A 24,285-nucleotide genomic window follows, 5' to 3' on the forward strand; every position below is an offset into this window, starting at 1 on the left:
CTCAAGCTATTACCAGAACAAGAAGTGACAGGTACTCTCAAACTGCAGCCTTTCTTAGCCATTTAGTCCTCTGTGTACTTTTAAGACACCTTATTTCAAGGAACCCCATTTTGAGCACCCAGTCCTTACAATAAATACAACTCCCTCCACAGCAACACTATTAATTAACCAGGCATTTAACATTATCACTTCTGTGTAGCAGCAGCAAACACAGCTTCATCATATGCTCCCACAATACTTCTGAACTGAGGAGCAAAGTATTTGAGTATTACCCGGCTCAAGAAATACCTCACAGGACCAAATTAGAATTAAGGGAAGGGAAAGAATAAGGAATAGATCCCTTTTCCTTACGATAACTCTGATGTAAAGGCCTGGTTGTATCCCTTTTAAACTAAGCTCTCTAGTATGCGATCAACACTCCTTTTCCCAACAGCAGAGCATCAGAAAGCTGTCTCATTGTATCAAAACACCCTTTTGGGATATCTTCACCTGTGCACCCTTTAAAGATAAATAATGTCATTCCTCAAGAAAGGTCCTCATTAGGGTAGCTAGAAATTACAAACATTATTTTTAGTATTTTGTAACTGAATAATCAAGCCTATTTGAGTCTCCTTCCTACCTTTTTTTTTTTTACTAACACAATTCTCTGTTGTATCTCTACCTGAAGAATGACATTGATTCATTCCTTTTGGTGGAATCAGATTTTCTGTGAAACTCAACATCCTCTAGCTCTTTTCAGGTTAAAGGCTTTAGAGCGACCTCTTCCCTGAGTGGAAGAACCCCCTGTCTGTCTTTTTTCCATCTTACTCAGAATGATGGATTTCTCCTTCAACAGGTTAAAACACTCAGTCTTTCTCAACTTCTCCAACACCTCTTGCAGGTCCTTGTGCTTGGCCCCCTCTCCAGGACACTACTCAGAACATTAACTTTCGGAGGTCACCATACTGCCGATAATCAGCCTTCGGTTGTGTCTTCTGCTGCTGGCCGTTATCCTCTCTGGAAACTACATCTGTGGAACTAACTGCTGCCTTCTGCTGACTGTCAGTGAACGCTAGATCCCTCACACGTTTGCTCACCTTCACAAAAGCCAGTGTTACTCTCAGCTTGGACAATATTTCTGAGACTGGCTCTACTCCAGCTACACCTGCCTCTCCTGCACATATGCAGGTATACTTACACACCTATCCTAGGTAGTGATGATCTGTTGCTGCAGGTTTCTTCACAGTTCTGCCTTGCCTTTCCTTGATGAAACAGTTACTTACCATTTTCTCATTTTACATTCAAACAAGCCAGCTCAGTAATTAGGGCACTGCTACCTTGTGATACAACTTCCTCCAGAAGTCAGATCTTTCACTGTCTACATTTAGCATTTTTTATTACTTTGCTTTAAGCAGAGCTGCAGATTTCTACAGCTTAGAGCAGACTTATGCTCTGCAGCTTCTTCTAAAACTTCTTTCCAAGGGCATGGCTTGTTCCACCTAAACAGTTTCTGCTCCTCTTCAGCTTAGTGACAATCTTCCTTCCCAAATTCTGCTTCTCTTGTGGTTACCCTCACATCCAACAGCTTTAACTTTCTTATGCATTTTAATTATCTCTGCCTATATAATTCCTCATGAGGAATTTGACTATGCTCTCCAACTGCTTGACTACTTGGAATATCATCTGGATTCATCCTCAGGAAAAATGCTCTCTGCCTCCTCTAGCACATCAGCTGTTCTCTCATTTTAGCCAAACTTGAATGGCTTCTCTCCACACTTCTGCATATTTAGTGCTTCCTGCCTGCCTTCATGAGTTGTGTTTTTTTGATGTTGCTCCACCAGTTCAGGTGCAAAGGATTTCACCTTGAGTTACAAACAGATTTCACAGAATCACAGAACAGTTGGGGTTGGAAGGAACCTCTGGAAGGTCCAAGCTCCCTGCTCAAGGAGGGACACAGAGTTGGTTGCCCAGGACTGTGTTCAGACGACTTTTGAATATTTCTAAGCATAGAGGCTCCACAATGTCTCTGGGCAAAATAAGCCCGTTGCCCTCACAGCGAAAAAGTGTTTTCTGATATTCACAGGGAACCTCCTGCAGTTTAGTTTGTGCCCATTGCCTCTGTCACTGGGCACTACTGAAAAGAGCCTGGCCCCATCTTCTTTGCACCCTCCCTTCAGGTATTTATATAAATTAATAAGATCCTCCTGAGCCTTCTCTTCAGGCTGAACAACCCCAGCTCTCTCAGCCCTTCCTCATGTGAGGTGCTCCAGTCCCTTCATCATCCTTGTGGCCCTTTGTTTAACTCCCTCCTATATGCCCACGTCTCTCTTGTACCGGGGAGCCCCCCAGAACAGGACCCAGTCCTCCAGGTGTGGCCTTAGCAGTGCTGTGCAGAGAAGGATCACCTCCCTCAACCTGCTGGCAATACTTCTCCTAATGCAGCTGAGGACACCATTTCCATTCTTTGCTGCAAGGGCCCATTGCTTGCTCATGTTCAACCTGGCGTCCAACAGGACCCCCAGGTCCTTTTTTGCAAAGATGCTTTCCAGCTGGGTGGCCCCCCAGCATATATTGGTGCATGGGGTTCTTCCTCCCCAGGGGCAGGACTTTGCTCTTCTTGTTGAACTTCATGAGGTTGCTGTCAGCCCATTTCTCCAGCCTGTCAAGGTCCCTCTGGATGGCAGCACGACCCTCTGGCTTATCAGCCACTCCTGTCAGTCTGGTGTCATCAGCAAACCTGCTGAGGGTAAACTCTGCCCCATCATCCAGATCATTAATGAAGATGTCAAACACAACTGGACCCAGTATTGATCCCTGGGGTACATCACTAGTCACTGGCCCCCAACTAGACTTTGTGCCACTGATCACCACCCTCCAGGCCCAGCCATTCAGCCAGTTTTCAATCCACCTCACTGTCTGCTTATCCAGCCTGTACATCAACAGCTTGTCTATGAGAACCTTACGAGACAGTGTTGTCTGTTGTCTGCAGAGAACAACCAAAATTGGCAAAGCAGGCTCCTCCAATGCACATCTTTCACCAACACGAGAACCCTGCTGTTAATCAGGGCAAGGGGTGTGAACTCCTTCCTGCCAGAGTGTCCCTTTTGAATAGCAGAATAAATCCACTGTACTTTGCAGTTTCATTACATTCTGATCAGGCTAAACAAAGATGTATTTTCTTCATTAGTAAAGTCAGCTATGTACATTTCATTTTCTTAAAATGCAAAAAATAGATGAGCATGTAAGGATACTGTTTTCCAATATACTAATTTGTCAAATAATTCCAGAACCGGAACATCACAATCCTATTTTGAAAACTTAAAACCAGCACTTCTTTTTGAAAATTCACAAAAAATTCCCCAATTCAACTTCATTTTCATTTCTTCCTGTAACATTTTTGTTATACAAATGGATTATTTCTCTTTAAAGAAGCTCCTAATGCAAGGAGAATACTGAGAACTCCCTCAGAAGTTCACACATGTTCATAAAAGATTGTTATCAGAGCAGAAATGCTGGTTGCCCAAGGACAAGTGCCTATAAAATTTCTTTTGTCTGTCCTACTACATTCTAGCTATACTTGACAAGCAATTACTTGGTGTTCTATGTTCAATTATATTGTGAAATGTTTATGGTTTGTAATGGATATCTTATCTGTTCAGACTATCTGTAATTTGATGAATTCCTCTGGGAACTGTTTAAACCAAGGCAGTATCCTTAATGATTATTATGGCTCAGAAATGCTATCATAAAACCTGATTTCTTGACTATTCAGATGCTCAGTATGTATGTATGCATATACAAGGCCTTCAGAATTACATATTGAGTTGTGACCCTCCTTATTCAGAAGGTGCTCATATTCCAAGCTTAGCTATCAACTGTTAGTAGTAATCTCACCTATTCACTACATCTATAGTTCCTTATTATTAAACTTTTGTTAAAGAAAATGCATTTATTTCCCTTGAACACCCAAGTTATCATGCTGAACAATTGCTCCTATCCAAAACAATAGGGCATCTTCGCCCTAATTCATAAGGCAAGAAAGGTTCCTTGGGCATATCATTATCTTGAAATATGCATGTTGTTATCTTTCAACAATTTAACATGAATAAAAGCTTAGGGTTCATTTCTGATAGAAGTCAGCTTGATTCCACTTCAAACTTTTTTTGAGTAGAATTATCTAACAACAAAACTGTAGCTATGTGTTATAGCACAGTAAAACATAAAACCGCACTGATGACCTGCTTACAAATATAATTAGTTCTGTTTAAAAGCTGACAATACTGTTCTCATGTCATGTATTCCTTTTTTACCCAGCCTTGAGGGATGACTTTCTAGATGCTTATTGAAACAAAACAGAAAAACTGTAATTTAAAGTCTTCTTGAGCAGATGCCCTATCCTTTGCAGGAAACACATTGTGTACACACAACCTACAACAGCAACCTCCCAGAAGCACATCAATGCAGCATTACCAACTCTGATTATTCAACACCACTTGTAGCAATACTGGATGGTTTGCTTCAAAGCCACGTGACTGTGTAAGACAAATATAATCCTGTACCTTAGTAAGAGGAGAGTGCACTGAGCAGCCAACCCCCTCGAACTTGGAGAGCTCGCAGAGAGGCTGGGATTCCGAGGCAATGGAGAAAGACGGACAGTCAGACAGAAAGGGCCAAATATTTGTGGAACTAGAAGCTAAGTGTGGCTGGAAAAAACCAGTATCACAAAGAAAAGATAAAAGACACATTGAAAGTGGTCACACTTCTTGGAGTGAACAAACTTTACAGAATGTGTACCAGCACAGTTTAGGCCATACCTTGGGGTTTGCAAACTGATATAGGGCACAGAAAGGCGAAGCAGCAGGACTGCTATTTGTCATTTAAGGAACTTCAAGCTCCATTTATTTTCTTTGCTAATTCTCTTGAGAAGGCTATGAAAGACACTTCTTGCATGTCACAGAGCATATTTAAGCTTCGTCAAAGTTTAAAAGACTGTTAAGTCTTTTTCTTACCAAAGAAGTTTAAAATGTATTTTGGCTCTTTTAATACTGTTTTAAGAAATTAAAGCACTCAAGCACCCAGAGCAAGTGCAGAGCAGACAATTCCAGAAGATATAAAGTGCCTGCATGAAATCCCAATGTGTTTGTCCTTTCTGAAAGTAAGTAGTCAGAAAAGCCTGGCAATACCAGTCACAATACAAATTTAACTGAGCCAGCCCAGTCAGGCACAGGACCTGTTCTCCTACAAGTCACTGCCCACAAAAGCACTAATTCTGCCTCTCTCTGCAGCACTATTTTTCTGTAGCCGTAATAGCTTAAGGACAGAGTAAGGGCATGGTTTGTAGACAGATTTAGCACTGTATCAGCTAGCAGGGCTATAAAAACTAGGTGAGTTTTCAGAAATACAAGTCCTTCTTCAGAACCTTGTATGCCCAAAAGCTTGTCTGTCTTTTCCAATTATACGAGCTTGCTTTAACAAAAAGATTTCTGCCGACAAACCTTGTCCTGTCTTCGGTGTGCAGTGACAGAAAATCAAGAGAGAAGATCTGCAGTACCACTGCAGTTTACATCAGCGTATGTCTTGTACCACTGAGGCTTCTACAGCCAAAAGGCATTATTATGGTATCGCTCTACCTCAAAATTTCTTAAAGCATTCGCCAGTAACAACAGTTTCAGTCGTGTCTGAAGGCAACAATTGATACGAGGTACCCATGCTGTCAAGACTCACATGCTGACTTGTTTTTTTCTGTCCAGGAATTCTGTCCAGGAATCATTTAAGGTTCAAATGCCACTTACAATTAAAAGAGACAAAGTTTTTTTTAAAAAAACACAACAAACAAACCAAAACAAATCAACAGTTTTCCTGTATTTTTTTCTATATCCTTACCAGTGACACTACAAACCAAGAAACACTACTTAAAAAGGTTTATTTGTTTGGTTTTTTAAATTTATTTCCTATACAAGCCACACACTTCTGGAAAGAATCTGCTCTGCCAGAATTGCTCAGAACTTTCATATACAAGCTCCAAAAGGTGGACAGAATAAAGAAAAGCTTTCCTTTTAAAATAGGAAAAACAATTTGTAACCTCCTTCCACTCCAAAGCAAAACCAAGAACTGTGCAGAGACTTCCATAACAAATGTAGTATGAAAAGCAACATTTATTGAATGTTTTTAAAGGACAGCATTCCTTTGAAAAGCTCTAACTAAAAATACTTAATTTGACAGTCCAACTGAGATATGTTTACAACCCTATCTACTTCTAAATCCTGTGCTAAACAAAACAGGGTGGTTTTTGCAGCTGTAGTCATGCACTTAAGACACTAAAATAATGTCAAACGTAAATAAATGAGCAATTTACAAAAGTGTATACATACTTAATAACATATTCAGCATGTTACTTTGTTCCCTGCATCTGAATTTGCATATTCTTGCACTACTTTTTTAATGCTTCAGTCCAGCAATTAGCATACTGCATCTTAATAAATATATCAAAGATGTCTTTTTAGTTAGCTCAGTGAAGAGAAAATACACATTTTCTGCAAAACATTTTTTTTAAACACTAATAATATAAGAAACAGTAAGTGCCATAGAAAGTGTTATTATCTTAATACACTAGACACAACAGAACCCATTAAAAGAAATACCTCCAGCAGCACCATCCAACCAATTTGATTTGCAGACATCCTGTAAATCTTTCACTGGAAGGGAAGATCCCTGAAAGGCTAATCAAAGCCCACTGGGGGATAAGTTTGGGCTTTTTTTCTAATTATCTTTCACAGATCCCCTTGAAAATCTCTCCCCAGAAACCTTGGGATGGACCAGAAGCTGAAAGTCAGTGTCTCTGTGGTATTATAAAAAAAATATTCAGCCTGGCATGCTTCAGAGCCTACTAGTCACACTGGGTAAAACCCTGACCTTGCTGAAGTGACCAGATATTTTTCATTTAATCCTTAATTTATCACAGAAATAATAAGAGTCATAAAAGGAATGTACTCAATTACTTTTCTAACACTGTTTCCCAGTGCAGCTAAGGAAAGTCAAGTTAGGTCAAAATCAAAGACTTCTAAATTTCACTCTCTAATTTCTGCACAGCACTGCATTTACAAATGCAAGGGAGGGGAAGGTATTCTAGGCCACCACATCTCTGTTCCCTGGCTGCTAATTCACACGCTGCGGTACAATGGCACATCTTCCTGCCTTCTAACCTTTCTGCCAGACTTAAGAAAGAAACCCATCGAATGCCAGCTTCCATCAGTTTGTTCTCCCAGACCAAGGGAAATGTTCCAAAGCCAAACTGAATCATGCGCCTCCGCAGTCATTCACATCTGCTCCATCCACTACATACCCTCACAGAGACACTCCCATCCCATGGTCAGAGATGCAACGTGTTCCTATGACACGTGAAACACGTCATTGCTGCACAACTGCTGCACAACGCACATTTCCCCTTCCTTCTGCACCAAAGTTGCTTCTGCCTTTGATATGTGCCCATTTAAATTTTCATTTTTAGAATGCTGAGCCTTTCGTAAATGAGATTCAGAACTGTAAATGCATTGCCAAATTTTAAAAAAAAATCTATCACAAAATGCAGTATTTTTACCTCTTGCCACAGAATAAAAGGAATATGCTTATTTTAATCCCTGTAGTTCTCCTTAGAAACTACAAAAAAATGAGGTGGTTAACTAAAATAATATGGCAGCCACTTTCTAGTTGCAAACTCTAAAAACCAATCTTGAAGCAACTGTAAAAACACAAGCATGGCTCACACTACAAAGCATTTAATTCTCAATTATTGTTCAATGTGATGAGTCATGCAAGTCCACCACTGCAATATGCGTGTCAGTAATTCAGTCCTGGGGATTCTTCATTCTTATTTGTTCAGATATGCTACAGGCATGCTATTACAGTCAAAAAAGAACCTGTGTACCAAAAGAAGGTTTCAGTGAATCTCTTCAGCAATCATAAAAACATTGCAAAAATACATCACTAGCATCCACCTTGATGACCCTATTAAAAATAGTCTCACGTTCTTGTCAAAAGCACAGTGCTGCTGTATTACCTTTTCCAGATTTTCACCCTAAAACTGAAATACAACGTACGGCTCTGCCTGCAGCATACTGCTAATTATAACCCAAATGGAAAGGATCTAGCTTCTGTATTTTCACTCTTCCGCTCTCTTCATTACAGCATACTGTATAATTGTTACAGCAAACTTTAAAATTGAATGCATAGTAATATTAAAGCAGCAACGTATGTCAGAAAAACAGTCAACTTGACTTGTCACCCTAGCTTTATCCCAGAGAAAAATATGTAGAGGTATAAATCACCATTTCTGGGAACAAGACAATACAACACACTCCTAGAACTGGTCAGTGAAACACACAGGCTCTCAAAAGTTTTAGGTCAATCACATCCCTTTGGGTACATTCTTAACAACAAACATAGCTTTAATCAGACACATATACCAGAATATGCTTGCAAAATTAGCATTTTCCATTGCGTAATGTGGTAGACAGAAGAGACAAGGTTGTCATTGGCTGCCTGCTTTTTAAAATGATAATAGGAAAACAAAACATTCACTACTTCTTGTGCAAATATTAGCAATAAGCAGTGCTGTTCAACATTTTCTTTCTTTTAAAGAATCTTTCAACAGACAGATTTAGAAGGAAAGGTGTTTTCTAAAGAAAAAAATCTTGTCCGTTCAACTATATACCTTTAACAACTAACAAATCCTGTATTAGTTTCATTCCTACCAAAATCAGTAGGATTCTCCTGTAAAAGGATTACATTCAGTAAGCCTGGTGAAGAGTGTTGTATAACACATCATCTTGCAAGTATGAACTTTCATCTACACTGATGCTCAAAAAAATATGCCAGCAGGAAAATCTGACAGCTGCCACTGACTTATCACAGAAAGCTAGCTGCACTAAAGCCACTTTTCTTCTTCCTTCACTACAACCCCACCACACCAGTTTCGTAGTGCCATACAGAAAAATTAATTGGCAGTCTCTATTCTGGTCATTCATGCATCTTCTGCTGTCAGGAAGACTATTTACAGAAACATAACTCTATTAATGACAAGCTTGACCCAGAACATTTTAAGCACCCAAATTAAAAAAAAATAAAAATTCAAACAACATTTTCCTTTCGTTTGAAAGTCTCCCTCATGCCAATCACTGTTCGGTGAAAGGATGTGCAGACACCACAGCTCAATCCACATGGCAACGATGCAGTGACCCAGAAAGAGGATCTAATGGCCAACTGAGTAAACAAAGCAAAACTAGCCAAAACCAAAGGGCAGCATACACATAAGCATCTTCTCCACTTAACTGGCACATACTTAAACCTAGTCTTGTATTTCCACGTTCTGCAACAAGACTTCACGTTCCCATATAGAGCACTTCCTCCATTGTTTCCAAGACACATATGATGCAAAAGGAGAAAAATAGGTGCCTAGGTTCACAGAAAAGTTAGAGAAGAAAATATGGAGAAATGAAAAGTGATCATTGTATCACACATTTCAAAAATAAAATGCAATTTGCAACTGAAAATTATACTGACAACTAGAGAGGATTCAAAACAAAATGCTGGATTTAAACATCATTCCTCCCTTTGGGAAAAGGTGGCTACAATTTTTTTGAATGAACCCAATACAAATATATACATGAATCTGTCCCTTGTCTACAAATATAAAAGTCTATATAATTTACAATACACCCATGCATCTTTATATAGACAAAGCATGTGGATGCAATTATTTAAGACTAAATATTTATCCCCTGCTCCCTTTTTTCCTTGAAAAGAGGATTGTTATCAATGTTAACACAAGAACCAAACCCACCCACCTCTAAATCTTTGGTGCAGCTTATGTCAAAAGGGCAACATACATTGGAGTCCAATGAGTAAGTAGCACAAAAGACAAGAAAAACCACATTGTATCTTCGGTTTTAATTTCAGTACATACAAGTCATTCCACCCACTAACCTAAAAGCAAAGCTTTGATTTGGACAGATTATTTTCAAAGAGCACATCCAAACACAGCCTAACTAAAAAGCAGAAACAAACTAAGTCCTTACACCTGTCCAACTCTGTATGCTGCTGGGCATCATCTGCACTTCCCATGAAGAATTACACCAAGAGAGAGATAGGACCCAGGAAGATGATAAAGCACAGCTGAAATATCAGCTTTTACCAACAGAAAAAACAAGTGGAAAAGTTTTTGTATCATTGTAGTCAGGACAATGCCTTGCACTCTGAAATTACAGCATTTTACTGCAGGGCATCTTAACACTTTTCCTGAGAAGTCCCACTTGCCCCTCTTTCTAACAAAATTGAGAGTTTTTCTAAAGATGACAGCTATCCCCTGCCATTCCAGTCTGCAGCTTCCGAAAAACTGGCAGACTTCAACTGAGCTCCTCTCCCACTCCCCTGCCTTAGTCTTCCAAGCCAGACTTTAATACTGTGTAAAAGCAGTCAACTATCACAACTTTTAACTCTCTTAACATGCACTTATTGAATTTGCCTGTAAACTGGGAGGCACTGGGGAATGAGGGAGAAAATAGGCCAAACAAAACCAGACCTTTCCAGAGAACCTCCCCCCCATCAGCTTCATGCGCTTGAATTTACTAGAAAGAACTCCAATAGATCCCAATCACATTTGGATTAGTCTTGAGCCTCCTTCACACCGCCCTGTCAAATTTCAAGCAGAAATACTACCAAAACAACAAAAAAAAAAAGGTTGCTATTGTTTCCTTTAAAGTGTAACACACATTTTGCTTACCTCACTGTTGTGGCCCCTCAAATTGAAGTTGATTCTCTGAGGGGTGTTCCGGTCCCTCCTGCAATGGCTGGAAGTAAAAGTGACGCCTACAACTCCTCTGCCATTGCCTGTTGCCAACCAGCCTTCCTCATAGTACCGCCTCCTGCACACCGGTTTCTCCTTCTCACTTTTGGGGACTCTGCCTTTCCAGGAGAGGCAGAGGATGTTGGAATCGCTGCAAAGAACAGGCCCATGTTCCACTGCTGCATACATGCTTTTTAAATATTTTATTTTTTGACATAAGAAAGTAATATGTCTAGTGCACAAAATTTAAATCAATTTTTTTTTTTTTTTATTGATAAGACTGACCTGGGATAGATCATTGAAAGGGAGGAGGATGGGGTCAGTGTTTATAAATATCCACCAAATGCATAGTGAAAAATTCCTCTATAAAAGATGATGGCAGTTGGCTAAGAAAAAGTAACACTTAAAAAAAAATTCAGGTTCATTTTTGTTTTTGAGTCTGTAGAGTGAGGGTGCACTTATCCTTTGGAGAAACAGCTACTTCATAAGAGGCGCTCAAGAAATGGTTAAGTCATCTTTTTGCTCAACTTGATATAATCTTTATACAGCCTGAGATTCCAGTTTAGCGTAATGCAATTCCAGAGACAAAGAGTTGCAAATGTGTAGGTTTCAAGTAACTTAAGGCTTTTAAGATTTCCTCCAGTCAGATTTTCTTCAAAAGTTCAGTTGCAGAAATTTAAACACACGCACATACATATATATGTATATATATGACATTCATCTTTTCCAAGCTGCCCTCTGGCATATCTTTTCCATCTGATGTATTTCTGCTGCTAAAGCTGAAAGAGATTGCATAAAGGGAAAAAAAGGCACACAAACCGTGCGAAACAACAGACCCGAACTTGTGCAGGCACTGGTGTGCCAGGCCAGTTGGAAAATCCCTCTTGGTACTGAACTGCTCGTTGGACTCAAAAGTTTTTGCAATCCAAAGCCAATCCAATTTTCATTGCAGCACTTTTTTTCCACCAGAGACCCAACACAGCCTGAACTGTTTATCACGCTATCTTGCCTGCTTTCCCACTTTTTGCTGCCACACACGAATGAAAAAGAAACCCCCTCTTCATTTATAGCAGAATCAAAAATGCTCTAAAGCTTTTAGCTTTCAAAGCAGATAATTTTGCCTCAGGTGAACCATGAAGTTCTCTCTCCTCTGAAACAGGCTAAAATGTCAAGCTGTTTTTCCTTTACTTTTCCCTTTTTTCTGCTACAAGGAATCACAGACTTTTCATCCTACCGTAAAAAACAAATGCCAGAATTAAAGCACATCAAGTAAGCACTCTTTCAAAATCTTCTAAAATTCAAGGAAGGAAGAAATATAATCATCTAAAAAAGAAAGAGAAGCAGCATTAAAAATCTGACTTCCTGGGTTCGCTATTTCTCTAGGTATTTTCCTTGCTTGTTTGATCGGATCTTTCCTTCTTGATGCTTGTCTACAGCATAGATTCATAGTTCCAGACACAACATTTGCAGCTGTACAAGAAGGAAACATATGAAGTATTCCAATTGTTTTATTTGAATAACATTTATGAGCTCAATTAATTAGTATTTATACCACACTAAGTGAAAAGAGGAAAAAGGAGAGGGAGAAAGAATACGCAAGTTTGATGACCTGGTTAACTCAAGAAGGATGACGAGGTTTGCTCAGTTCAATGCCCAGACTTGTCCCATAGTTCCTCAACTTATTTACTTCCAGTCATCATTACTCAACATATGGTCACGATTTATTAGTCCATTCACAATCTACTGAGCCCAAAGCAAAATGTGCCAAAGACCATACATTATCCCTCTGCAATAACAAAATCAGTTTCCTCTACCCTCTGTATTCTTCTGTTTCCCTCGCAGCTATTGATTGAGATTGTGGAGGTATTTATTAGGCTTCTTCTGTGCAGAGGGTGTTTTTTCTTCCTCTTCTTGCAAACTTTTTTCACCTGTGAAGACCATGTGGAAAGTTGAACATTACTGGCACGTGTCTTTCCATGGGTTACTGATTCCTGTGATGTAAGGGTGCTCCATCTGGTTCTCAGATTAATTTTCATCAATTGCAAAGCTCTCAGGAATATGCAAGAGTAAGTCTATGTGATGACAAAAACATGTGCATTTTCATGTACATGCAGCGCACACACCAGCTCACTCAATCTGGTACTCAGAGCTGCATCTGCCTTTTCAGTTTAGCTGTGGTAATCTTGTAAGACCCCCGTCATTCAAAGCTTGAAATCCCTGGATTCTTCCAACCCTGCAAGACAAAGCACACACACATACAAAAAAAGAAAAAAACAAGTGAATAAAATAAGCCACAAGACAACTTAAAGATACAAGGACTATTGTTACAGTAATCAAAGCATTATGATTAAGGATTTTATAACGGACTCCTATAAAATATCTATATTATATATAGATACATGGAATATTCAGACACACACACATATGTATTTGATACACAAATACAAACTACAAAATTTTCTTTTTCACTTCCAAAGTTTCTAAAACATTACACAATTGACACATAACTAATGAAATGTATCCAGGAAGGATACATCAGGGGGAAAAAAGGGAACTTTCTTTTGGCCATAGTCACTGGGGCAAACTCTTAGACAAAGATTCCATAACTTTGGAGTGAGGGTAGGGAAGTGGCGGAGCAGGCACAAAGTTAGACCCCAAGGCACACAAACAGAATCACAGAGTGGCTGAGGTTGGAAGGCACCACTGGACATTATCTGGTCCAACCCCCCTGCTCAAGCAGGGACACCTAGAGCCGGCTGCCCAGGACTGCACCCAGGCAGCTTTTGAGTGTCTCCAAGGATGGAGACTCCACAACCTCTCTGTGCAACCCGTGCCAGTACTCCGTCATCGTCACAGTAAAGAAGTGTTCCCTGATGTTCAGAGGGAACCTCCTGTGTTGCAGTTTGTGCCCACTGCCACTGGTCCTATCACTGGGCTCCACTGACAAGAGCCTGGCTCTGTCATCTTCATTCCCTCCCATCAAGTGTTTATCATAGAATCATAAAATGGTTTGGGTCGGAAGGGACCTTAAAGATCATCTAGTTCCAACCCCCTGCCATGGGCAGGGACACCTTCCACTAGACCAGGTTGCTCAAAGCCCCATCCAACCTGGCCTTGAATATTTCCAGGGATGGGGCATCCACAACTTCTCTGGGCAACCTGTTCCCATGTTTCACCACCCTCACAGTGAAGATGATCTTTTATACATACTAAAAAGATCTCCCCGAGCCTTTTCTTCTCCAGACTGAACAGTCCCAGCTCTTTCAGACTTTCCTCATATGAAAGATGCTCCAAACCATGAAAGTACTGTGCTAAACTTGTCAAAGAAGACTGAGAAGATTCCTCCAGGGCTTAAATTACTGCTTTAAAGAGATCTAAGGTACTCCAAAATTAAAACTTAGAAGTTTGAATCAATACAGATGAACTGACTACTCAAATTCTGCATAAGTCTCCATTTGAAAAAGGGGGAAAAAATTCCCCAAAGTCAGTTATACACAGAAGAGTGTAGAGTAGAAGAGACCAAGGAAAAGACTGTCCAGGATATTCCAGAAGTTATATCTGAAATGCACACATAGGCACAGTTATGCTTCTAAACATTTACTGCTAAACAGAGCTCATTTAAATTGAGAATTGCATTTATGACATTCAACAGGGCTGTAAAAATGGTCTTGTCTATATTACATACAGCACTGTACTAACCTCACATTTCAAGTAATTAACCACTTTTTTCAGTCTAGCATAGATGTACCAATAATTTTTTTCTTTAAAAAAAGAAAAAGATAAGAAAAAAAATTATAGATATAAAGGCAAGGCCATAAAGTGGTTTACAACACTATTCAGCTAGCACACTTATCAGGAACACCATCCATGAGGTTTGGTGAGTCACTACCAGAACTTTTCAGCATTACAACTAACCAAAGATTTAAAAATAATGGCTGCTACCAATTTTTTTCATCATAGCATGATGAGGATATAAGAAATGTCACCTAGTCTTTCCAGATTTATGGTGCTTCTCAATTACAGTCCAAAGAAAGTTCACATAAAGGAAAATTCAGAAAAACTTCCAGAACACAACGATGGTCTGAAGAATTTCTGTGCTCATCCCATAAGCAAATAATCCTGTCAAGGATCAGTGCTGTTACTTCCACACCCACCAGGGTCTTCCTAACAAATACCTGCATTCAAGAGTTGACATTTTATATTAGCGACTTGTGTATTATGATGCAAGCCTTTACTAACCTCACAGAGAAACAAAAAACAAAAATGGTTTACTGAGCAAACAGAAAGTCTCTGAAACATCAGTTAGAGCAGCATGAGGTAAGCATTAAACAGAATTGTTTGAACTGTGCAAGTACCATGACTTTACAAGTGGATTTTAAAACACAGACAACTACAGAGGCTGTGGCTTTGCACAAAATCTGTATGCAATTTCTGTCCTTATTCACTGCATATAAAATTAACAAGTTTGAGAAAAGAACTCTTTTGTGTCTTGGCCAATAACCTTCTCTCACCTGAGTCCCATTTACCATCACTTTCAAGATTAGACAAACTAAAGGCTTCTCCTCTTAAAAATATCCTAACTCCATTAGGAATGCTGGACAGGTAGAGTTGAAAGTCTAGAATAACTACAAAAGGAATAAAGTCAATCATTATTCAAATACATCTTTCTCAGTACAATACACCCCACGAGACTATTTTACCTTTAAATCACTGAGGGTCAACACTTCCTTTATGTTGTACTTACATTCAGTAGACAAGATAAAAAGTACTTTTAAGACTGTAGTGTCAAACACTCAAAAGGTAGGCTGAATTAAGATTACATATATTATATATTAAGATTTAATTCTTTCCATTCCCCTCTCCTTCATTTCCACCCACTCAGTATTTCCTAAGAAATAACCTAATTAAAAGATTCAGATGCCAGCCTTCCCTCAAGAAAATCTGTAACTAATTTAGACACTCCCCCCTTTCTTCTGCCATTACAGCAGTCCCACAGTTCTGCTCCTTTTCACATGTTTAAAGCAAGCTTTTTGCCTTCTTCCCCACCATGAAACACTAGGGTAATGGCTACATCTATTCTAAAGCATGTGTAAGAGCCAAGGATAAAAAGCATTATAGAAGAGCTACGTGTTACTTGCATGATCTTACCACTAGTCTGAATACAGTTTGAGCTCCCCACATAAAGAGAACTTGGCCTTCCAGATGAAATTAATCCAAACTAAAGTTTTGACTGCAGATTTATAATCAAACTTTATGTATCTTTTCTTTCAGAGCAGGACAAGGGCTAATCATAGAAGTACACTGGATTCTGAGAAAATACTTATTTTTGCTGGCAAATTATTTCTAGTGCTACTAGGACACTAAATATCAACAAATCGCAGTTACCTACTTTTATTCTCACTTAAAAGGTAGCTGAAAATATCTCTGCTCTGGATTTTCCCTTTAACAAAGGGAGCTGCTACTTGAAATTATCCTCTAATACTGTTTTGAGTCTAAGCCCAGTGATGTAACGTTTCTTAAGTACAGGCACCTAATGAGACAAAAATGTATTAGACCTGTGACCCAGGAAAGGATCCACAAGTATTTAATTTGATTTTGCTGTGAAAGCATAGCTCTTCTCAAATGCAAAACCAGCAACAAGTTATGTTTCCACATTATAGAAATGAATTTAGGTATTAATTTTTAAAAATGAACTTATTAACAGTGGCTCTCATATTTTAGTGTCAATATTTAACTCATCATTTTTATCTCCTAACTGTTTCCATTAACTTATATAAAGTGTAAGTGTTAAGCCACAGTTGGACATCCAGAAAAACATTTGTTTGTTCTCATGCATCTTTCATTGAGGTGTCTCTCTTTTGTTGACAGAAAGAAGTCATGCACAGCCAAGTGTACCAACACTGCAGCAAGCTCTTCAGCATTTTATGTTTATTCAAAACCCTAGTCTTCAAGGCTCCAGAGTGGAGTATCTGAAGGTGAGGATAAAAGGAGACTGAGAGGGGAAGGAAAGCAGAGAAGGAAAATTCAGATGAATACACACCATTTCTAAATTATTACATTCAAAAAAACAAACCAAAACAAAAAAGGACTCACAGGCTGCACTTTGAAGATTCTGACTGCCCAAACACCTTATGGAAAGAAACGTAAGCTACAGAGTCTTTGAAAAGTCAGGCTAACAGATTTTAGGATTTTTCAGCCTAACCAGATTTCCTTCCGGTCAATCTTGCATGACAAAGGAAACTGCAGTTTTCCCTCCCTTCACAGTCTAAGAAGGAAAAAATATACACCAGTATCCATGAAGACAGCAAGATACTTAAAAAAAAAAAAAAAGTGAGACCACTAACTTGCATTTTGTTCAGAAGGATCAAACCACAAATCGTTCTGCACAAGCTCATGGCAGGTGATCCCACCAGCTATCAAACGGTGACTGTGGGAGTAACCTTCAAGGTTACTGCTGAACACTATACTACAAAATTGGCACATTCTGTAATACAGTCACCGTATTACAGGCTAAATACTATAGAGCTAGAAGCTGGCAAGATGATACATTTTGTTGTTTATTTAGTCCAACTTACAAGGTAACATAAATTATTAAATAATCCTATCCAAAAGGAAAGAAAATGATATAACAAAATTAACTACTCAATTCCTAAAAGGCTAAAGTATGTAAAAGAAAAGTTAACTGGTTTGTAGGTAAAAGGATTTTTTTTTTCCATTAAAAAAGGGCCAATCCATAGGGACAAAATGCAATTTTGACCTGAATAAGTACTGGTTTTCCTCCTCTTTCACTCATCCCTTCTAATTATCTTTGCTTTATTCACCTTCTATACCTTCTATTGTGGTATAAGTCATTGAGGTTAACACCTTTCTTTCATATTACACAACAACACAAAACTAATTTGGAGGACATGATTCTAAACAAATACCAATAAGCTAACTAGTGGCTGTAAAAATGTTCTTCACCCCTAAAAAATGAAGGAGGAGCAGAGAGGAAAAAAAAGTTAGAAGATGCTTGATTTTTGTTCTGTTTGTTCTTAAATGTTTGTCCACAATGTTTGTCCATGGGTAATTCTAGAAGCTCTTCCCTTACTCGGGGACAGCTGCATGGCCTGGGCAAGACAGTCAATCATGCTAATCAGAGATGTAAAGAGATCTGTAACCACAGCATAGCTGCACAGAAGCAGATACGTAGCAAAGGTGTAACACCAGGAACTGTGATAATAACTGCCAGCCAAGTAATACAGACACTGTAGTGTTAGTTATATGCGCCTATATATCGTTAAGCAAATAAAACTGACAGAAAATGTATTTGTTGGCATATTGAGAGAAGTGAAGCTTGTATTAGTGGCTGTTCAGCGACATTCATTATGAATATAGCCAAAATTTATTTCAATGCAATACTCCTACAAACTTACAACCATCTCCTCCACCAAATTACACTCTTAGAGAAGCGAAAATAAAAAAAATAGTACTAGCTGATCGGCATTTCTGATGTGCTGAATGACCCTCCTGGGTTCTTGTAATAGGGGAGAAGGCAATATATATGTGTGTTGTATACATTTTTTAAAGTGCAAGATCTTTTTTTGTGTATAGCTGTCTTATATGCGTTATTTCTAGAACTATTATATATATTCCACTTTCAATGCTTGATGCTATACCATCAGATTAAACTGGAGTTAAATTTAAAAATACAATTAGGAAGAACAAGCAAGAAACAAATTTTAAAATGCCTTCAGGAAAAATATTTTCAAGAAAAACATAAAGGGTCCTTAAGCAAACTGTTAGAAGGTATTAATTGTGAATTGCCAAATTGATACACATTCTTCAAAAGGTGGAGGCCTGAAGACTTGAAATACAGTAAATTGTTAGAAACTCTGCCTATGGAGGAACTGAGGTAAACAGTTATGCTGTTCACAGGGAAAAGAAGTTAGAAAAGATAAAAGCACTGCAGAACAGAGTCAGCCCCAAAACTAAGGACATTTGAGCTAAACAGAACCTACCAAAACATGCAAGAAAGAGAATACCTAACTTGGGTGTGTTTTTTTGTTTGATTTTGGTTTGTTTTTTTAAACACTTTCTTTAGCAACTACATACTTTAGATGAATAAATACTATATCCACTTGTGAAAGAACTGCTGCAAATCCCTTTAATCAGTTACTGGTCAAACACACTCATGGGAAACTTCTGAGTCAAATAATGTTAGATCTGTTAAGCTTATACGGCAGTGAAGCAAACCAGAAAAATAATTGAAGGCTAGACAATACAAAGGATTCAGCTGCAAGATGAACAGAAAATGTTTCTGCTCCCGCAGCTCGGATCACTTCTTTCTCAACCCCTAGCACAGCACACCATGACTCTCACTTAAGCCAGGATGATCATTCAAGGTGCTACACTCTGAACTACATTAGAGAAATGATCCAATTAAAAATTTGAGAAATGAAGATTCACAACAGCTTAACCAATATAAATCTGGTTTCCTAGATTCAGCCGCACTCTCAGTTTCCCTTGTGGCAAACCATACCCCTCCAGCATGTCCTAACACAAGCACCAGCACTCGTCCAATCATACAGTTCAGGAAGCTGATCTTGCCAAAAACATACTCTCCAAAAACAGCAATCAATTTTAAGGGAGCTCCCCTTAGCGAACTCACCATGCACGTGCAGCAGCAGCACTACTGCCAATGTAAGAAAGGGGGTGGGAGGTATGGCACCACAGCAGCCTAGATTTCAACCAGTTTGAACTGTGCTCAAAAGCTTTATCTTTTTTAAGTTGAATCGATCCCTGACACAGTCCCAGCGTGGTCCCACGTTCAGCTGCACTGGCAAAATGGAGAAGATGGAGCTGTACAGCACAAGCGAGAAACAGAAAGGAGGAGTACTTGCAACTAGTATTGTCACTTGAACACTTTTGATGACAAATTTTGGGCACAGAGTATTTCTGAACTCAAGGGTTTGCCCTCAGAAGGGAGGAAAGCAAAGTTGGTCTTTTGAGGACGAATTTAAGATGGCTACCACAATATCTTGGAGCCAAGGCTACCCATCAGCCGTGAAAAGATGCCTCATTTTCAAATAAATTGAAGAGGGCTGAAATACTTCAGACAGATGTTGAAAGACCTGTTTCAGAAAAGAAAAATGTACAAATAATATGTATTAGCCTTTTAAACAAATTGGAGATTTACACTGCTGAAACACGCATTCAGAATCTTTAGAGATTAAAAGAAACGTGAAGTGCAACCAAGAAATTCCCTTCACTTACAAGTGTGAATCTTCCCTCTCAAGAAAGGGCTGCAATCCTCACAGCAGAGGGAACACTTATAGAATGTACACTTCAGGGGACATTTACTTAAAAAGTAGTAACAACTGTGTCTCCTTAATGACATTCAAAGATCTTCAAGGGAGGGAGCCCCAGCTCTTACCACCTCTTTCCCATTGAACTGACTGCACTGACCTTGCCTGTAATTACAGAGCAATTTCTTTCCCGTAGGAACGTTCTGCAGCCTGCAATCATCCCTGGAGCCTGCAGCAGTTCCAGCTAGTTCCTAATTATCTCCAATATCTGCCCACAGGCTCTTTGAATACTTTCTTACGAACACACATTGAAGTTTTGATATCCTCCCCCAAAATCCCAATACACCTTTGTATGTGACACATGCACTGCAACACTGGAAACAAAAAATAAAATAAAAAAAGGAGGGGGAGATGAAAGGAGAAAAATAACAGAAGCCACCAGTTTTTTAAATTCAGAAGAGCCTCATAAACAAGAATTATTTCTGTTGGACAGCAAGACATATTTCAGTGAGAAATCTGATAATCTCTGTGGAGCAGTTTGAGTGTGGCGTGTTGCAGCAGGGAAGGATGCTGCATCAGCCTGCGGGGACAGAGCTCCTGGTGATGCCTGCAAGCTGCATCACAGGTGCGAAGTGGATTTGCTCACCACAGGCTGCTCGGCTAGAGCTGTGAAGCAAGGCACTTCTCACACAGAAGACCTTCAATGGGTTGGATTTTTCTTTAATTTTTTTTTTAAAGTACAAAAAGACAAGAGTTGCAGTTTTCAAAGAACTCCGGTTTCTCAGTCTTTGGCTTTTGGATCAAGAACTTGACTCTAGTCCTGACTGTCACTAACGTCACTCAAATATGCCGTCACTGAAGATTTCAGTCTGTGTTGGAGGACTTGCACCCACCTTACCACCACTGCTTAGAGGTCTAGATGCAGAGGAGGGATACTTCTACCCTCACAAGGAAGAGATGCAAAGCTAAGGAACAGCTTCATCTCCTCCCCATACCTGTCCCCTTTTGCTTCAAGTTTCCTGTTTTTTCCTCAAGGTTCTGGAAGGTTGTGCCAAGGTCTCTGGGTTAAAAGAGGCATATAATATCATCAAGGCAGTCAGACTCTAAGAGTGGTTGCTTTAGAGGCAGCCTCGACAAGCGAGTCACTGAAGAGGCCTTTTTAAAAGCCAGGAGCTTTAAATGAATGCTTGCAGCAAAGCAAACACTTCTGTACAGAAGTGAGTTGTTTCACTAGCAAGACTCAGAGGGCATGAGATTAGCTGCAAACATATGTGCCCAGTTAGGTGGATGATGGTTTTGAACTGTTCTGTTGGCACTAATATGCCAAGTGTTGACTGGACCCCTGCACTGACAGAAGCAAGGAGTCCAGGAAGAAGCAGGCGTCCTCTACGCACAGTCATGTTGTGGGGGGTAGGCTGAAGGCAGACCTGCACCTAGGTAAATTAGCACAGCAGTCGTGTCCAGGTAGTTTTACTTTGTAGAGGTCTTCACAATTATGATTCTTTCCTCATCCTGGCCAGCTGCTCCTGCTAGACATATGAAAGATTTAGGTAGATAAACTGTAAAATTTTGAAATGGGGATAAGAAACAGCAGTATGCTGTAGTCGCAAACAGCTCTCATTCTTCTTGCACGACTGTGACACTACAACCTTTTTAGTAAGAAGTCCATAATAGGTAAAAATTGGTGATTACAGGGGTATTCAGTGGAAGGAAAGCTATCAAGGACTGTCTCTTCTATTTTCTTAAATATGATACAAAAATATGTGTTAAAATGATCACGGAAAATGAGTGAACAGAAAAAGATTTTCAGAAACTCTGGAAAAGTATATTCAAAGAGCAACATGAGTTATTTTAAGTAGGAATTCTGAACATTTCACTTTAATGCTGTCAATGTAAAAAAGAGACTACTCAAATTTTGTTTCTAAAATTCATTTCTATAATTAACTAAATTTTTAGCTGAGATGCCAATTCCTCTCATTCAGTTCTGTCAGTCTGCAAAGAGTAAGCCTTTGAAAGGTGTAATTTTTAATATAAAATTTATTCATTTTATATTGTATTGATATGTCTATTTCTTAACATGGTAACATCCCAAGATAGCCAGACTTTGTGTAATTCATTTAACTCTGTACAACTACCAGATAGTGCTTGCTTCTAACTATAATCTCTACGAAGTTATGAAAATGCTCTTCCATTGAACAAACATTCAGGTTGCACCAAGAAATTAAACAAATGTTCTAAATTTGAGGGTTTTTTTTTAAGTTACAGTAATATTCTCACTACTTCCTAGCTAGTCCTGTAATTAAATTTATTTTGTTTTTTTCCCCAAGAAGTTATATAAATGCAGTAACTGTCAAACGTCTTGGACCCCATTATTTCTCTTCCTCAACACAAAACTCTCAATGCCTTTTGGCATCTGTACCTAACCTACGCTTACGACATTTTTTTTTGGTAAAGCTCCAATTCAGAATCTACAAAGCATGAAAATCAAAAGCGAAAATTCATCATCGCAGTTAAATCTATACCTTTTAGATATATATTCACACAGAGCTAATGCATTCACATACACACAAAGCTAAAGCTATCCATGACTAAACAAGAGAAAAAAAAAACCACTGGCATTCTTTGTTTGGATTTTCTTCTTTCCTATTGCCAAGTTTCACCTTACTGCCTTTCCCAAGGAGCACAAGGATCTTCAGATTAAGATGGTGAACTTTTCAAAACAGCCAGAGAAAAGACTGATTTCGACTGAAGAACATCAGCTTCATACATTTTCTACTTCATTTTCAAAACTTGGATTTAGGAAAGTAATATGATTGCATTTAGTAGATGATGTGCTACTTGGGCTGCTTCTGCTAAATCTCACAAATGTAGGTCATACTCCTGCACTCATGCTTTGCTCGTGCAAAGGTTGCTTTTTTTTTTTTTAACATGATTGTAAATTCCTTAGGATACCATCATGTTTGCAGATTCTAGCCAAAAATAACAATAAGAAGATAAAAGCAATCTGAGGTCATTTCATAAATAATATAATTTTGACCTAAAATTTTAAAGCTATCTTACATACAGTCGCTTTTTTCCTTCTATGCCTAGAATTACTACATATGTAGACAAACTTGGTTTAGTACAATCTTTTTTTATTTAGTAAGTACTTTACAAAGTACCTCCAGAGCTGTATAAAAGCATAATATTTACTGTATTAAGTGTTATTTCTGTATGTCTATGTGAAGCGGTGAAAAAGCAGAACAATCAGAGAAAAAAAACCCAAACTGGTAACATATAATCCACCCTGATCGTTCCCTCTATAGAACTCAACACCTGTACTTAAGGTTGCTCTTCTGTATTGAAAAAGTCTGCTTGCAAACTGCTCAAGGAAAATTCTGCCGCTTTTCCTGGTAAGCAGCTTGGCAAGGTAACATCATAATCTTGTAGTGTCAGTGGTCCCCTTGAGTTTACGAAGTCTATTAAAACAAATTACTTGAAAACATCTTTTTCAGGATTTCAATTCTATAGTTTAAGAGGATCAGTATATTCCAGTTTCTTTTTAGATTCAAGGAACATAAGACAGTATACTACTTCAGTATCTAATGCTGTCATGACACCTCAATACTTTCACCATTAACTGTGTATTATGCACAGACCACCGAATAACAGGAGGTTACTAGGAGAAAACTGTATGCTTTCTTGTTATCTATACTAGCTAGACTGCAATGAAATCAACACTTCAGCATCTGCTTGAAACAGCCATCATGTTTGATCTGTAGTAGTTAGGATGCACAAAACAAACACTATTTAGAGAAAAACATACAGTATTTCGTAAAGCTAATACAAAGCTTCTGAAATTAAGTAACTGAAGAATGACATTTTAAGAAAATTCTACGCCAATAACTAAAATTATATATTACTTTTCACTTACTGGTCTACTGAATCACAGCATGAAACGAAGACAGCTGAAGAACAATCAGAAATTACATCAGAATACAAAAATTATATTTCTAACTATTAAAAGAATGAAAAACCTAAATTAAATATGGGAAAATCTAGTTACTTAGTGACACTAAAACCTCAAATAATACCTGCTACAGATGCTGATTTCACTTGATCATCAACCTACCAATTCTGTATTGGGCTGGATGATTAAAATGATGTAAGATATGAAAAAATAAAAAACGAAAAATCTGT

The 24,285-nt window shown here is 38.6% G+C and overlaps 1 protein-coding gene across 2 annotated transcripts in view; it reads right to left on the reverse strand.

Moving 5' to 3' along the window:
* TULP4 (TUB like protein 4) overlaps positions 1-24,285 on the reverse strand; it is a 161,947-nt gene that overhangs the window by 119,796 nt on the left and 17,866 nt on the right. For both annotated transcript variants that reach the window (XM_075035904.1, XM_075035905.1), the window contains exon 2: positions 10,757-13,052. In XM_075035904.1, the coding sequence (XP_074892005.1) occupies positions 10,757-11,008 (252 nt within the window). In that variant the 5' untranslated portion in view covers positions 11,009-13,052. The remainder of the gene's footprint in view (positions 1-10,756; positions 13,053-24,285) is intronic.

Source organism: Buteo buteo, chromosome 9, assembly GCF_964188355.1.
Source record: "Buteo buteo chromosome 9, bButBut1.hap1.1, whole genome shotgun sequence".
Lineage (NCBI taxonomy): Eukaryota > Metazoa > Chordata > Aves > Accipitriformes > Accipitridae > Buteo > Buteo buteo.